We start from the raw sequence: 12,134 nt of genomic DNA, 5'->3' as shown, positions 1-12,134 counted from the left end.
ATTTTCTGTGAGTTGTTAGACATAAGATTCTCTATTTACCTCATAAATTTACTGTCATTTTTGTCATGTTTTTGCCCCCCAAGCAAGATGGCGTCAGAAACCATAAAAAGGTCTATTAGGCATTCTTTTTTGTCTGCTTCTGTCTTCTGCCACCACAAGATAGAATGCCTGATCAAAGGCTACACTTTAGGTTGCTTCATGCAACATTTACAGACCTTTACCAGAGACAAGACACCACCAACTGTAACATAAAAACGTATTTTTATCAAAAATTAAAGTTGTACACTTGTGTTGTACAATGGAACCAATCAATCTGACCAATAACAGGCCACTATACTCTAGTATTAAAGAGTGGCCATATTTAAGGGTTTGGTTCTGCAATAAGAAAATGTGGAAGGCAAGGTGTCATCATGGTTACTGTATTAGACTCCTGATGAAATAAAAAATATCACTGGCTGGTACATTCTTTAATTTTTGGAAAGATTGCAAAAAGCTGTAAAACCTAGCTTTATTTCTGTCTCCTTTCTTTTGCTAGCTTAACTGATCGATCACAATCTTGAAATATTAACTTTGATTTTCAGGGTACGATCTTGTTTTCTTTGTGTTTGTAATCTATTTTTTTTAACCAACAGTTATGGGAGACATTAATTTCCAGTACGGGTTCCTTGATGTTAACATTATTTTGCCTCAAGTTAGCAGATAGGAGGATGATATCTTTTCAAAATGGTTTCAACATTGTGAACATCTATCTAGACTTGATGGTCTTATTTCGGCCAACAAGCCAAGGTATAATCACTGATGTACACTGTTGTCTGACAGCCCCATTTATTTTGTCTGTCATCAGGTAACCAAACACACATCAAGCATACAAAATTTTGCCCGACAAGTTGGACAAGGAGATGTACTGGCCAGCCACCTCTCAGGCTGGTGCTGGTCCTGTCGACTTGCAAACCATTTGCCCATACAGTCTATACACCACATAGGACGGCAGTAGCAGGGGATGCATTCTCCCTCGCCAGACAGTGCACACAGCTTCTGTAATTTGATGTTGGCAGGTTGCTGCATGCAACCAATACAAGGTTCTGGATCCTTAGGTTAAAAGAAAGAAATGATGTAGTCATGTTCAGGCGTAAACATTTCATAATTATGTTATAAGTTATATGTTACAAGTGATTATTGCTGCTCATTCCCTAAGCAGCAAAGGATAATTTGTCATTTAGTCAAGTTGATGAAGCCGGGATACATGAAGGCTTAAGGTTTCTCCATTAACTGTCTATCTCATGCTGTGTTAATATATGGTGTGCATATTTCTGTCAAGTAATGCAGCAATACAATTTGTTTTGCTCCATTTGTCAACTATAGCACTGAATTCAGATGAGATCTTAAGAGGCTGTCTCTGTAAGAACTGACCACTGATTTTACTTCGAAAATTCGATTTTTCTCATAAGCTGGGATTTCAAAGTCCTTACCTAGTCAATCACTAAAATGAGTTTTGTTTCATTAAAAATTCCAATTGAAGTTTTCTTGGATTGATTGAAGTTCGGTCCACTCGATAAAAGTTTCATACCCGCCAAAACTGGAAAAATAGCACATATTGCCGGTGCTCTAAAAAAAATAATATTTGCTCAAAAGTCCCAATCCTTTTTTTTTACTATAGATATATCATAGCAGTTTGTTTAGCCATGTTGCAATTATAATTCAATGTTGTTCCTTCAACCGTTAAAAGAAGATTTTCCACCCGTTAAGGTAATTCCTCTGAAATAAAAGTGACAATAGATTTTTGTTCAAACTTTGTCCACTGAATATTTGTCATATGATAACTTCAATTTTGAAATAAAAAAGGGGGGTGCCCATGCTCATTAAGGAGCAGTGAGGCATTGAAAATGCCCCATTTTGGCATTATTTAATGCTTATTATAAGAACGCATTCCCAGTAATTGTAACATCTTTGTGAGCCCGGACTCATAAGAACACGCATTAAACTGCAGTAAATACAATGTGTCGGACACAAATAAACGTTTTAAGTTTGATTCAGACAGAAAGCTAATTCCTTGATTAAAAATTTGAACCAAATTTCTTGATGTGGTTGCCGACTGCAAAATAGAAAAGACCACAGTGTATCTGCTATTTTTCTTATTTATTCAATTTTCAGCAATAGAAATTAGATCAGTCTTTTCTGATGCAAAGCTTATGATTAGTTGATTACAATGACTGGAAAAAAAATTGTGCTCATTGTTGAGCTAGAGCCATTTTTCAAGTGACAGAACTCAATATCAAGGCAAATCCGTCATGTTTTCAATGTGCGCATGCACGAGTGCGTGCTTATGACGCCATAAATTATGCACAGTAAGGATGCACAATGCAAATGTGAGGAATGACCTTAAATCGAGTTTTGAACCAAACACGAAAATAGCTCTACTTTGCAGGCACGTTTTAAAAGGTATCCGGTCATTTCGCCCCATGGTCATTTCACCCCAACCAAAAGTCACTTCGCTCCATAATCAAAGTCACTTCGCCCCATACAAGAGTTACTTCGCTCCATACAAAAGTTACTTCGCTCCATGATATAATTAAAGTGTATATATGCTTACAAGATTGTCTCTACAATGTATTTGCCTAGCTGATCATAGTTAGTAGTACTAACTATGAGCTGATATTATAATTGTCCCATTTATAAAGACGATCTTGATGACATGTTTGTAATTGTTAGTCTCACTCGCCCTAATCTCTCCCTGTCCTCCACGCTATGCCGATGTTGTTGATGCGCTTGTTGGTAGTTCGTGCTAGTTTATCAATGGCCAATCGAATTTCAGAAACTGTAACCCTGTAGAGAACTTAAAATGCGACCGAGATCTTGGCGTAGTTTAAGTGCAATTGAGTCTAAATGTCTTTGTTTGATTACGCGCGTTGTTTAGAATTCACTTGTAGCACTTACATCGCAACAAGGTCAAACAAAGTCCGTTGATCGATCGATGGCCGATCGTATTTGAAAAACTTTGAAAACTATCCAACTACTTTTCCCCTGTAAAGTTTCACCTGGGCTGTAAAACCTTTTCAGTTATATTTGACCTTGACGTAGTTAAAGAGCTATTGAATCTAAATATTTTTGTTTGATTACGCCCGTTGTTTAGCAGTAACTTGTGGCACTTACATAGCAACAAAGTCAAACAAAGTCCGCTGATCGATCGATGGCCGATTGTATTTGAAAAACTTCGAAAACCATCCATGGCTTAATGCGCGTTGTTCAACAAACTGCCCTCAAAACCTTTTTTTATTGAGTCTAAATGTATTTGATTTATTGTGTGTATAGTTGTACAGAACTTCTGTTATTGAAGACTGTATTGTTGTTTCCTTGCCACATGTACCCACATGCAAAGTGTGAACTTATGTTAATTCAAGGTGAGACTTTTTTTTTGGCACAGCACGCCGACCTTTCAAAGACTTGTTTATATGAAAATTCGGAATACGATCTTAACGTCAACTAGTTGTGTTATCTTAAAAGATTCTCTATCACTCTTCAATTAGTGGCCAGCAACTGGATCAATGGCACCACCTGGAGCCCGTCAGACTGGACCGTGTTCAAGAAAGCCGTGAGGACAAACAATGACATTGAGGGGTGGTACCATGGCCTCGACTGCCGAGCCTCCAGATGTGAACAGCTGCCCTTGTACCTCCTAATTCAGCTCCTGCACAAAGAGGCCAAACTTACTGCCCTGCAGATCCGACTTGTGTCTGACAGGAAACTCAAAAGAATCCAACGTCGCAAGTACCGCGACCTCCAGACCAAACTGTTCGACTTGTGGAACAAAAACTAGGCCGACGAACGGTCAGCCAAGGGGTTGCTGAAAGCCTGCTCTTACCTGAATGCACCGAGGGACTAGGCGGATAAACCAAACAAACAAAAAAACAAACAGCTCCTTTAGGAGCCACCAAATAAAATAAAAGTAATGATCAACAATGCAATACATAGAATACAGACAAAAAATAAAAACGTGACAATTCTTTTGATAAAAATATAAAATCATAGAAAAAGCTGAATAATTTATGCAAACTTATCTTTATTCAAACTCGTAATCTTTTCCAAAAGCTCCCGCTTTTCTAAAATTATTGTTTAAAGTAAAAGAACAAGAACAAAGCAAAAGATTAGCAGTGCTTCATTGCTGTAAATTCCTGAAATTTGAAGCGTACGTCACTGCTACATTGTCATGGCATGTTTTCAACCAATTACGCGTGGTAAAAGTGAGACATCATTTACTGAATGTTGTTTCTCTCGAGTAAGCAAAACTATGAGGCTGATAACGATAAGAATTAACAAAAACAGTTCAAGTTCCCATGCATTAACAGGGTTTTGAGGGATTACAACGGATAAGAATATGTGTTGAGGAAAGTAATCGAACAAAGTGATATTTAGTGTATTTTGAGGGATTACAACGTATAAGAATTCGTGATGAGGAAAGTAATTGAACGAAATGATATCTAGTGTTACCAAGCGTATTTAAGCGAACGCGACTGGAAGCTGCAGTAGTTAATAATCTGAACTGACATAAGTCTTAAGTTCAAAATCAGTCTAACTCCAACATCAAAACGAAAAGCTCACAACAAATTTCACTAATTTCTTACATGGAGTGAAGTAACTTCTGTATGGGGCGAAGTGACTTTTGTATGGGGCGAAGTGACTTCGATTATTGGACAAAATGACTTTTGGTTGGGGCGAAATGACCATGGGGCGAAATGACCGTAAACCTAATTGCAACATGGCTAAACAAACTGCTATGATGTATCTATAGTTGAAAAAAAGAATTGGGACTTTTGAGCGAATATTATTTTTTTTAGAGCACCAACAATATGTGCTATTTTTCCAGTTTCAGCAGGCATGAAACTTGTGTCGAGCGGACTGAACTTTAATCAATCCTAGAAAACTTCAATTGGAATTTTTAATGAAATAAAACTCATTTTAGTGATTGACTAGGTAAGGGCTTCGAAATCCCAGCTTATGAGAAAAACCAAATTTTCGAAGTAAAATCAGTGGTCGGTTCTTACAGAGACAGCCTCTTAAAAGCAAGAGGCAGAACAACAGTGTCAGGGTGAAACTGGTTATCGAAGGCTTCTTCTGTTACTCTTCAGTGAATAAACTTAAACCCTTTTCAGCATAGAGTAGAATAGTTATTAGCCAAACAGTGGTCAGAAACCTCATACAGCTGATGGCTAGCTGTCATTCGATATTTTGATATTACCATTAGATGTTCAAACAAATCTAGTAAATGTCCCATGGATGTAGACTACAACAAACCTCCTCTTCTTGCAACTGATACACTTCATTTTGAGAAACTTGTTCCTTAAAGGCCTCAATAAACTTGTCACTTAGTGACTGATGTATCACTACATTTCTGGCATTCCTAATTGGAGCTTGCAACTTCTCCCTCAAGTCACCATAATCTGTAGAATTGAGTCTGATTACAAATGGTTTGGTTCCTGGTGTTATGCTGGACACTCTGATATTCAAGAACTGCACAGCAACATTGCTCTCATGGGAAATGTCATGATCCTCGGCATGAATGATTGACAGATGGACATCAGGCTGATGAGCAATGTCAACTTTATAGGCCGAGCATTTAATTATCCAAGAGTCTGTGATGTAAATGCTGGTTCCACCAATGATTGAAGAGAATTTGGTAATGCGACGGAACTCTATATTTACACTTGATGCCACTGCTCTCCAAGGGGTGCCATGTTTATGTAACAGCTTTGCAAATGGATGGTTTGACCTGTAAAACATTTATCATGATGATGATGTTAATAAATAATTTGCTATAAGATTTCAACCTAAAATATGTTCTGGACTTATTTTCAATTTGAAGACATACTTTGTTCCCTAAAGCTGGCTCAAATCAAGGTAAGAGGTGCATACTCTTTACAAGTACTGACATCATCAGTGTCATAAAACAACGGAATAGTGTGATTTCAAATAAAAATGGGAAGTGACTTCATAACAAGAAATAAGTCTATCATAGCTTACCATTTATTCCAGGACCAGTATCGTGCACAAACAACACCACAAAGAGCAAAACTCAAGCAGACTAACAGAAATACATTTGCTGAGAACCCTGCTCGTGCTGGTTCAAATAAATGAAGATTTGGTGACACCAGACCCAAGCCAATATAGTAACCTAGGATTATCAAATAACCAAAATAGCAAAATGAAACAAAACAGTATCTATTGATAAATACCAGTTTTACTTATTTTGAGCTAGTTTTAGATCCAAGTGAACTGGCACACAATGCATGAAAAAGGCTATTGAGCTCTGGCTCACTGTAAGCAATGTGGGCCTATACATTCCTGTGTACCGAAAAATCCAACATTAAAGCCCCCCTGGTTTTGCTGGCCACTGGCTACTTCATACAACCCTGTGGAGGTCATGGTCATCATCGACATTGAAGGAAAAACTTGAAACATCAACAGGGGTTTCAATAATTTTTGGCACAAGAGGGTAGTTTAGAAAAACAGGTGGGTAGTTTCTTGGAAGGCCCAGAGGGTCTTCCCTGGGAAATTTTGAAATTCTAGACTCTCCCAGATGCATTTTCGTGGGTTTTAAGGCCTATTTTTATGTTGCTTTTTTGTTCCTAGAGGTCAATCAATTAGAAAGACAAGGTTGATAACATGTGGTATTTTAATTCCTCCCATTCAAATCAATTCAGGAACAATACATTATATTTCACCACGAAAAGAAGCATAATATTAAAGTTTAAACACCAAATCGAAATGTGTCCCTTTCAATACAATCAACTAACCTTGCGAAGAATCATTCTTCGACCTCTTTTGTTTTGAGGCTGGAGCAAAATATGCTAATAACAATTGCCTTTTGGCAGCCATTATCATTCATGCTTTGTCCCAGTTTCCTCTCAATTTCAGCTGAAGTGCCTGGCACATTTTTTTTCACTTTGTATTGACGCGATTGTTCTTGCATGTTAGGTCACACTTTTCATTCGTGGTCCAAAAGGCTGGGTTAACACTAGAAAGTATGTTTCTTTTTCTTTACCTATAACACAAGACTTATTTTGCCAAATTTCTTGAAGAGAATCCTTAGCTGCGAGGAAATTATCTGGTCTTAGTTATTTGTGTACGGCTACCTGGGACCGCTACAAGCAGGTAGTCTGCTCATTACAAGCGGGTAGATCTACCCGTTACCCGGCTATTATTGAAACCCCTGCATCAACATGATATCATACTGGCCTTAGGATCAAAGTTTTAAAGTAGGTGACTTATTGTTGGGGTAGGTAGCTGATTTTGCCATTTCTCTCCAAAAAGCCAGACCAACAGCCCAGCAGAGTAAGCCAAGATCATGTGGCTATTGAACACTATGGACTCAAGAGTGTGGCAGAAATAGAACTTACTCTCAAACTCCATTCTTAAATTCGTCATACTGGTTTCTAAATTACAACACACAGCAAGGCACCCAGTGCGGAATTCAAGCATTGCATCTAAGCTTAATTACACAAAATTTTTTGTGGGGTTGGGAAATTTGCAAATTGAAAGGATATATTCAGAATAACTTTTTCTCCCAAGAAAAAAACAGAAGTTACCTACTGCCTGGAAAATTTTCTAAAGTAATAAGAAGTCATAACAGTATAAGCAGCAACAAGAACTACTTGTAAACATATTAAGATTTTTACTTTACCTAGTGGGAGAAGAGAATGGAGAAGAAGTGTGGATGTTGTCCTCTTCAAATGATAACCAACAAAATCCATATCTTCACTCCCTAAATAACTGGATAATATATTCTGCACGGTTAAGCCAGCACTGACAAATTCTCTCGGAGGGGCCACGAAACACAGCGAAACCAGTACATAGGCGAGAGTAAACACAATCACGATTTCCTCCATTTTGTATTTGCCACGTTAGATTAGAGAAAAAAACTGGTGACTAAATAAGTGGGCGCATGTCATTTAACGTAGTCCGCTGGATAGAGGGGGTTCGGTTTCAAAATGGCGGGAGGCGAGGAGGTTTTCGAACTTCGCTAGAAATTTCAAATCCGATGGAGGTTCTTCCAATCCTAGAGAGTAATAACTCGCCGAAACCAAACGTGTGGTACGTTCTATCGCCAGAGGGAGAAGCTCCATGCATAAGGGTCGGCCATACCTGTACGTTTGTGGGTGGTGAGCCGCGGCGTGTTCTGGTGATAGGTGGAGCAAATCCTGATGGATCGTTCGCTGATGTTTATTCCTTGGATCTAGGTTTGTTATTGAACTATAGACAGCTTCATGTCCTTTTTCTTAAAGTCTTTTTTCCCATATTTAATTAGTGTACATTTGTCCTGAAATAGTGAGGACACTAAGCTAGTCCAACAACAACTTGAGCTTTTGCTTGTGCTCATGTCACGGTGATATTGATAGAAAACAGAACCTAAATTAAGGCAACAGTCTCGCCTAGTGACAGAAAAAATTGTCACGCGAGCAAAGAGTTAGATTATTTCAAAAGGTTGATTTTAAAAAGTGTGATTTTAAAAATCTGAAAGTGTGTTGCCATGAATACCTGACTGACAGTTGTCAATATTAGAGCTGTACCTGTTTAAAAATGGACGTAAGAACACCTAGTTTAGCTTCTGCTACACTGGCCAGGCATTTTTATTCTTTCAAGCCACCCTGTTAAAACGGCCAGATTTTTGTGGCCAGATTTATATGAAGATCAAATGATCTGAAGATTTATACAAAGATGAAGGGGGTCAGCTTTATATGTTCAGATTAAGTTCTTCCCTACTTGCACTCTATTTGCATGTGATTTACTACTTTAATAGTGGTTAATATTTCTTATAAATTATGGCAGATAAGTTTGAGTGGAGTTGTCCAGACTGGACAGGTATTGCCAGTCGTTATGAGCACTCAGCTTTCATTCCTGAGTGCAATCCGAAGAAAGTTTACATATTTGGTGGAGCACAACAAGCTACAAACTTGAATGACGTTCAAGCTCTTGATGTAGGTAAATTACTTTAAGTTACCGTTTAACCATGCCTTGCACATAAAGCTGACATGACTATCATTAGGGCTATTTTACACTTGGATTGAAATCAGAATTTTAGTTCTACACCAATTAGGACACTTCTTGCTGTGATTTGTCAGGCTTGTATGTTGTAAAACTAGAATGCAACTGAGATAAGCTAATCAATAAACTGGTTTTGAAGACATAGGGTGGCTTACAAGAAATTAACTTCATGTTCTGAGCCAATGAGAATATATGAAGTCACTCAATATAATAAATAATCTTAATAAATAATAAATTATTATTCTTAAAATTTATTATCATGCAATTGAATAGCAAAAGAAAAAATTAGGATCTGTTGTAAGCTGCAAATTAAATACACCTTATGATGCACATGAAGTGCAGGATTGTCAATAAACTTAGCTTTTAATAATTCTTCCAATGTGTTGTAACCATGCATTTCCTTTTCTATTTGAACAACTTGCAGAAAAAGGCAAATGGGAAACAGTTGAGACTTGTGGAAGCCCGCCATCTCCAAGAACCTGCCACAACATGGTGTCCATAGGCAGCAAGTTTTTTGTGTTTGGTGGAGGATTAAGCGGCCCTGATCCTGTTCCAGACACAACGGTACACGTCTTTAATGCTGGTGAGATATACAATTTGCATGCAAGCACCTAATGCTGTTACCATTTTTTTGACAAATGTTACATGTCTCTTTTACTAGTAATTACGATAGTTTGCTTCTTATTACGGTGCCCGCTTAACTCCCTGTTACTATGGTTGCTGTTGAAGCCAACATTAAATGTCATTGTGAGTTTTAAATGATTTAGCACATATTAATATTTTTCTTTAAAAATGAATATATTCATGTGTGTGATTGAAGAGGAAAAAACAATAAACAACTGTATTATGCTGTATGGAAGATGGGTGCCTGGGATATCCAGGGGCCTCCACTGTGACCAGCCGGGCCCTAGACAATGTGATGCTCCAATGGCTGGCAATCCCCCACCACCCAGCCATGGGTCCCCACGCAGTCTTCCAGGTACCCGTCACACTGAGTTAACAGTGGAGATGGGGAGGGTAGGAGGGGCAGAAAGATGTAGATGAATAGATCAAAATGACCATTCCAGGGACTGCCACATTGGAACACGCTAGCACAATGGTGAAGAACACTCAGCATGCAATACTATACAAATACTGCTGACCAGAAGTACCAGCTACTCATTGCTGTTAACTTTGTTAAATCGCATTTAACAGCATTTAAAAAGGAGACAAAATTGATACATGTAGGTTTTACGTGTAACCTCCCCTTGGCTTCATGTGTATGAATTTATGTACCGGTGGGTAACATGTTAGCTAAAAAACCCATTGAGTGAACTTTAGACATAGACATAGACATGCTTTATTTAACGTGGAAAAGTATACACTTAGCTGTTCGCTAGTTTCCAGGTGCTCCACGATTTAAATTAAGTAATGTACAACATTATGAAAGCGTTAAAAAAAGGTGTCTACATCAAGCTAATTTAAAAATCACTTTAAAAAAAAAAAAAAAAAAAAAAAAACCAGCTAAAAGCGATAAAATATAATCAAAGTGTATTAAAACCCTACTTACCAATTTATGTCCTGCAATGACATGCAGTTATTAAGTAGTATCTAATTTAGTTGAACTCAGTCCTGTATATGCCATTTCCTGTACCAGATGTATTTGTATGGCATACACATGTTTTATGTTTATATCAGATGACAGCAGCTGGAGCCAGCTGGATGTCAGTGGAAGTCCGCCATGCGCCAGACATGGTCATGTATCAGTAGCAGTTGGAACAGATATTTATATTCATGGTGGAATGGCTGGCACTAATATATTTGATGATGTCTACAAATTTAATACTGGTAGGTTATAATAGATGACCAAAGAATTTCTAGATAGTTAATACTTCTAATGCTGTGTTATCTACTGGATGATTGCGAACATTCTCAGTTCAAATGCTCTTTTGAGGCCTCATTAGGGGGGCTCTGAGTATCCCACATCCCAGTTATGTTTGGTCTAAGTATCCTACTGGTATATCCAAAGTAATTCCAGTTGCAAAAAGTAATGATTTTCCTACTCAATATTCTGTTTTATCTGATTTAGATATCCCACATTCCCAAATATCCTGTATCCTGTTAATTTTCTACCTAAATATCTCATATCCTGAAAAACCCTTAAGGACCTCTCTTTTTCACGTGGTATCGCCATTGATCAAATTTTTTATTCCACTGATGTTCCATTTAAAGACGCCCATCACTCGCTTTGATTATTACCACTGGGCCAACATGAATTCAAACTAAATAAATGAATAATATTGTGTCATATTTACAATGGCTTATGTAATACTGTTTTTTATAGTAAGTCACACTTGGAGCAAACTTCAACCAACAGGAAGTGTCCCTTCGTCACGAACAGCTCACGCAGCAGCATGTGTGGGGAAGAAGATCTTTATACATGGTGGAATGAGTTCCATAGGAACTGCATTAGATGACGTGTTTTCTTTAGATACGGGTTGGTACATCAGTTTTGCCTAAGCTCATGGTTTCATCCTATACTGATTTAAACTCTTCAAGTAGTTCATTCTGTTTGCCATTAAATTGCTAAGTAATTGATACATTAATAGCAGGGCTGTCATAAAGGGCCGTAACCTGCAACATCTGTAAATGGCCAAGTATATTTGATGGGCCATCAATGAAATTTCCTGTTGTTGATAGAATTTACCCACAAAGTAACAAGTTTTTTATGGGTGCAAAGATTAAGGCTACAGGTGACTGAAACTTAATGATAGCTCTGAATAAAATAGATATACAATGACTATGTTCAATTCATATTTAGACAAGTAAAAACAAATGATATAATCTCCCGACGTTTCGGCGACCTCATGACGCCATTATCAAGGGTATAAATGAGAATTAAATTAACGAATGCGAGTTCAAGAGTTATAACTAATTTACACAGCGGAGGTGGCTACATAAATACTTTAGCATGGATAGAATCCGTTTGCACATTCAAACTCGGGGTTAATTGTTTGATGTAAAGCATCTCGTTGACAAGACAATCGAATTTGTTCATTCATTTCTTGAGAACTTTGAAACAGCTAAGGAGGTCCTCAGGGACAGCACCCGCATGGTCG

General features: G+C 37.8%; 2 protein-coding genes across 3 annotated transcripts in view; one reads left to right on the top strand and one right to left on the bottom strand.

Moving 5' to 3' along the window:
• Positions 1–244: 244 nt before the first annotated feature.
• On the bottom strand, positions 245–7,928 carry LOC110041779 (E3 ubiquitin-protein ligase TM129-like). Its single transcript, XM_020747113.2, has 4 exons — positions 7,676–7,928; positions 6,016–6,166; positions 5,290–5,764; positions 245–1,089 (listed from the first exon to the last, which is right to left on the bottom strand). Exons 1-4 carry the CDS (start codon positions 7,878–7,880, stop codon positions 841–843), a joined length of 1,080 nt encoding a protein of 359 aa, XP_020602772.2. The 5' UTR covers positions 7,881–7,928; the 3' UTR covers positions 245–840.
• Positions 7,929–7,936: 8 nt separating this feature from the next.
• LOC110041778 (rab9 effector protein with kelch motifs-like) overlaps positions 7,937–12,134 on the top strand; it is a 6,818-nt gene continuing 2,620 nt past the window's right edge. Inside the window, exons 1-5 of one of the 2 annotated variants that reach the window (XM_020747111.2) lie at positions 7,937–8,231; positions 8,821–8,973; positions 9,461–9,619; positions 10,714–10,863; positions 11,360–11,512. In XM_020747111.2, coding sequence (XP_020602770.2) covers positions 7,937–8,231; positions 8,821–8,973; positions 9,461–9,619; positions 10,714–10,863; positions 11,360–11,512 — 910 coding nt within the window. The remainder of the gene's footprint in view (positions 8,232–8,820; positions 8,974–9,460; positions 9,620–10,713; positions 10,864–11,359; positions 11,513–12,134) is intronic. The other variant, XM_020747112.2, reaches the window with a different exon arrangement.

This window comes from Orbicella faveolata, unplaced genomic scaffold, assembly GCF_042242905.1.
Source record: "Orbicella faveolata isolate gen_17 unplaced genomic scaffold, um_ofav_v1 contig_1, whole genome shotgun sequence".
In the NCBI taxonomy this organism is placed as follows: Eukaryota; Metazoa; Cnidaria; class Anthozoa; order Scleractinia; family Merulinidae; genus Orbicella; species Orbicella faveolata.
The sequence above is the reverse complement of the archived record's forward strand: the minus strand, read 5'-3'. Positions and strand labels throughout refer to the sequence as shown.

Coding starts and splice junctions, on each gene's coding strand:
- LOC110041779 (XM_020747113.2), bottom strand. CDS start 7,880: ATGGAGGAAATCGTGATTGTGTTTACTCTCGCCTATGTACTGGTTTCG. Junction 5,765..6,015: donor TACTGGTCCTGGAATAAATG/GTAAGCTATGAT, acceptor AATGTTTTACAG/GTCAAACCATCCATTTGCAA. Junction 1,090..5,289: donor ATCAGTTGCAAGAAGAGGAG/GTTTGTTGTAGT, acceptor TTTTAACCTAAG/GATCCAGAACCTTGTATTGG.